The following is a 2476-nucleotide window of genomic DNA, read 5'->3' on the forward strand; positions in this document are numbered from 1 at the left end:
TAACTGTGAATAAATAAGTATCGCGTGTAACTTGTGCTATCGCCCGTTTTTAGGTATTATATTAATGATTTTTGTTAGTATCAGTCGGTTTGTTTTTACCTGATTGTTCGCAGAATTCATATAATAAACCTCGAAAGCTAGTCACTAGCTTCGTACTCATCCGTACTCTGTTTGTTCGTACTCAAAATAATTCGAATGTAAAGTTGTTATTCTTAAAATAATTCTGTTCCTTTTTATCAAATTTTTTAGTTATATGCAAAATTATGTGTAATGTAACGTTTGTAATAACTAAAAATAAAAATAAGATGCTCAAAAACCTTCAAATCACGCTTTTAGTAGTGTTGTTGTTATGTGTGCCCCGGTTAGGGATATTTAAAACATGTTTACCGTTTCCAAGAACAACAAGAATGGTAAATAAAAAATGTACCGGAATCGTCAAGTCATCACATATGAAAACAATGCATTTAGTCATCGTGTAATGTTTTTTATGCAAGAATAGCGACAATACACATTTGTTTTGTGTATTAACGCCTGCAGACGTTAATACACAAAAAAACGTGTATTATCCCTAGCCTCCTTGTACCATCACTCGACCCAGTTTTACATTATTTCGTGGTAAACAGATAGATTTAAAATTAATCAAATATACGATATGGACATTGATTGGTAGACTGACCTTTTTCAAAGCTGTGTATTCTATTTTGGGATGTTTACTTCTACTACATGACGTAATACAGGTATGTATATGTAGGTAGGTTTGATCGATATTTACATTCTGCAGAGAACCAATTCTCGACCTTTGACCAGTACTGTCTTTAAGGTGTCATGACACCAAATCAGACAAATATTTCAGCAATAAAGTTTAATGCATTTATTTAATTAGTCTATATGAAGTAAATGGTTGTATTTGTCAGAACTGTCTATAAGTTTATATATACTTATAGTCTCATCAAAATGAAAAAAAATTGAACAAAAAAAAAAACCAACTTCTAAACACAGTGTCAGTGTCCTACATATCGATATGTCTATTCTTCCTCACAAAAACCACAGGACCACGTGTCTCCAGTAACCACACTCAAGTCAACCAAAACCTGATTTTCCCTGTTCAAGCAGGCATAGTGAAACCAATTGTCACATCTGTCACAACCTATCCATTCAAGTCTCTGATTTGTCATGCAAACCACGCAGATGCCATCATCAGGGTATTCTTCCACTGGTACAGAGATTTCATCAGGTGTGACAGAAGCTGATGTAGATGGTTGCACTTCAGTTGCATTGTTGGAAGTGGACTGTTGAAGCGTGTCAGGTGCAGTAATAAGTCTCGCACCATCGAATCTCTTCTTACCCCTCCTAGGGGGCGGGGGCACTAGAATGTCTGCAAGGGCAGCTGGCACGATGCCCATGTTGACCAGATGGTTGGGGTTACCTTCATTTTCTATATCTGTCCGTTTGGAAAGTGTCTGTTTCAAAAGTGTTACAATACTAGGATTGCATGGTATGATGCCTGTAAGTCTAAATGCTTCTATAATATCATGTTCTGACAACATAGACAGAGCATACTTGATCAAATCGGGCATTTTTCCCCGGGAAATACGATTTACCTGGTGCCCAAGCCTTGATGCTACTTTAGAAAGGTTTGTTTTCAGTAAATGAAAAATGCGAACATCCAATGGCTGGAGTAGGTGTGTTGAGTGCGGTGGAAGGCATAGCATCTCCACTTGGTTCTCTCTTGCCAGATCAATAGCATCAGGAGTGAGGTGGGCTCCAAGATTGTCCATTATTAACAACACTGGCCTATCCCTTCCACAGTTAGGTATGAACGACTGACTCAACCAGTCCACAAAAAGGGTACTATCCATATATCCTTTCTTAGAAGAGGTCACATTCCATGAATCAGGGAGAGTTTCAAGATCTCGAGGGACATTCTTGGAAAATATAACCATAGGTGGTAGATAACGTCCTGCGCCAGATATGGCAAGATTCAGTGTTATGTGTCCTATACCAGTTGTCATCTGCTGCTGGTACGGGTGCTGTTTACCAACAACTATCACTTTTTCTCGTGACTGTTCATGTCCATCAAAACCTGTCTCGTCAACATTAAATATCTGGTCAGGTGTCACTTTGAGTTCATTGATAGTTTTTTCAAGAAGCTGAAAATACTCATCCACCTCCTCCCGGGTAACTTTAAGCCTACCATTATCAGCCCGATCTGGTTTCCTCTTTTTAAGCTCTGGATTGCGTGCAAAAAAAATTCTTATCCATTTCATACTGGGTCCCTTCTCGAGGTTTATTCTAGTTGGTTTTCCATTTCGTTGTATGATGGCTACTACAAACTTCCTCAACACGCTTGTAGTAAGTGGCGTTCCTCTATCAGCCATATACTTCGTATAGCGCAATAATGATTGTTCTTCCACATGGCTAAGAGAACTCTCAACCCCAGGCTTTCTGTAATTTCCTTGAAGATGGCCTTTTGAAT

General features: G+C 38.4%; 1 protein-coding gene across 1 annotated transcript; it reads right to left on the reverse strand.

Moving 5' to 3' along the window:
• Positions 1-1025: 1025 nt before the first annotated feature.
• Positions 1026-2378, reverse strand: LOC128554944 (uncharacterized). The gene has a single exon (XM_053536281.1). It carries the CDS (start codon positions 2376-2378, stop codon positions 1026-1028), a length of 1353 nt encoding a protein of 450 aa, XP_053392256.1.
• Positions 2379-2476: the final 98 nt, after the last annotated feature.

This window comes from Mercenaria mercenaria, unplaced genomic scaffold (assembly GCF_021730395.1).
Source record: "Mercenaria mercenaria strain notata unplaced genomic scaffold, MADL_Memer_1 contig_890, whole genome shotgun sequence".
Lineage (NCBI taxonomy): Eukaryota > Metazoa > Mollusca > Bivalvia > Venerida > Veneridae > Mercenaria > Mercenaria mercenaria.

What these genes read in the sequence shown, in the direction of transcription:
- LOC128554944 (XM_053536281.1), bottom strand. Translation starts at nt 2,378, where the DNA reads ATGGCTGATAGAGGAACGCCACTTACTACAAGCGTGTTGAGGAAGTTT.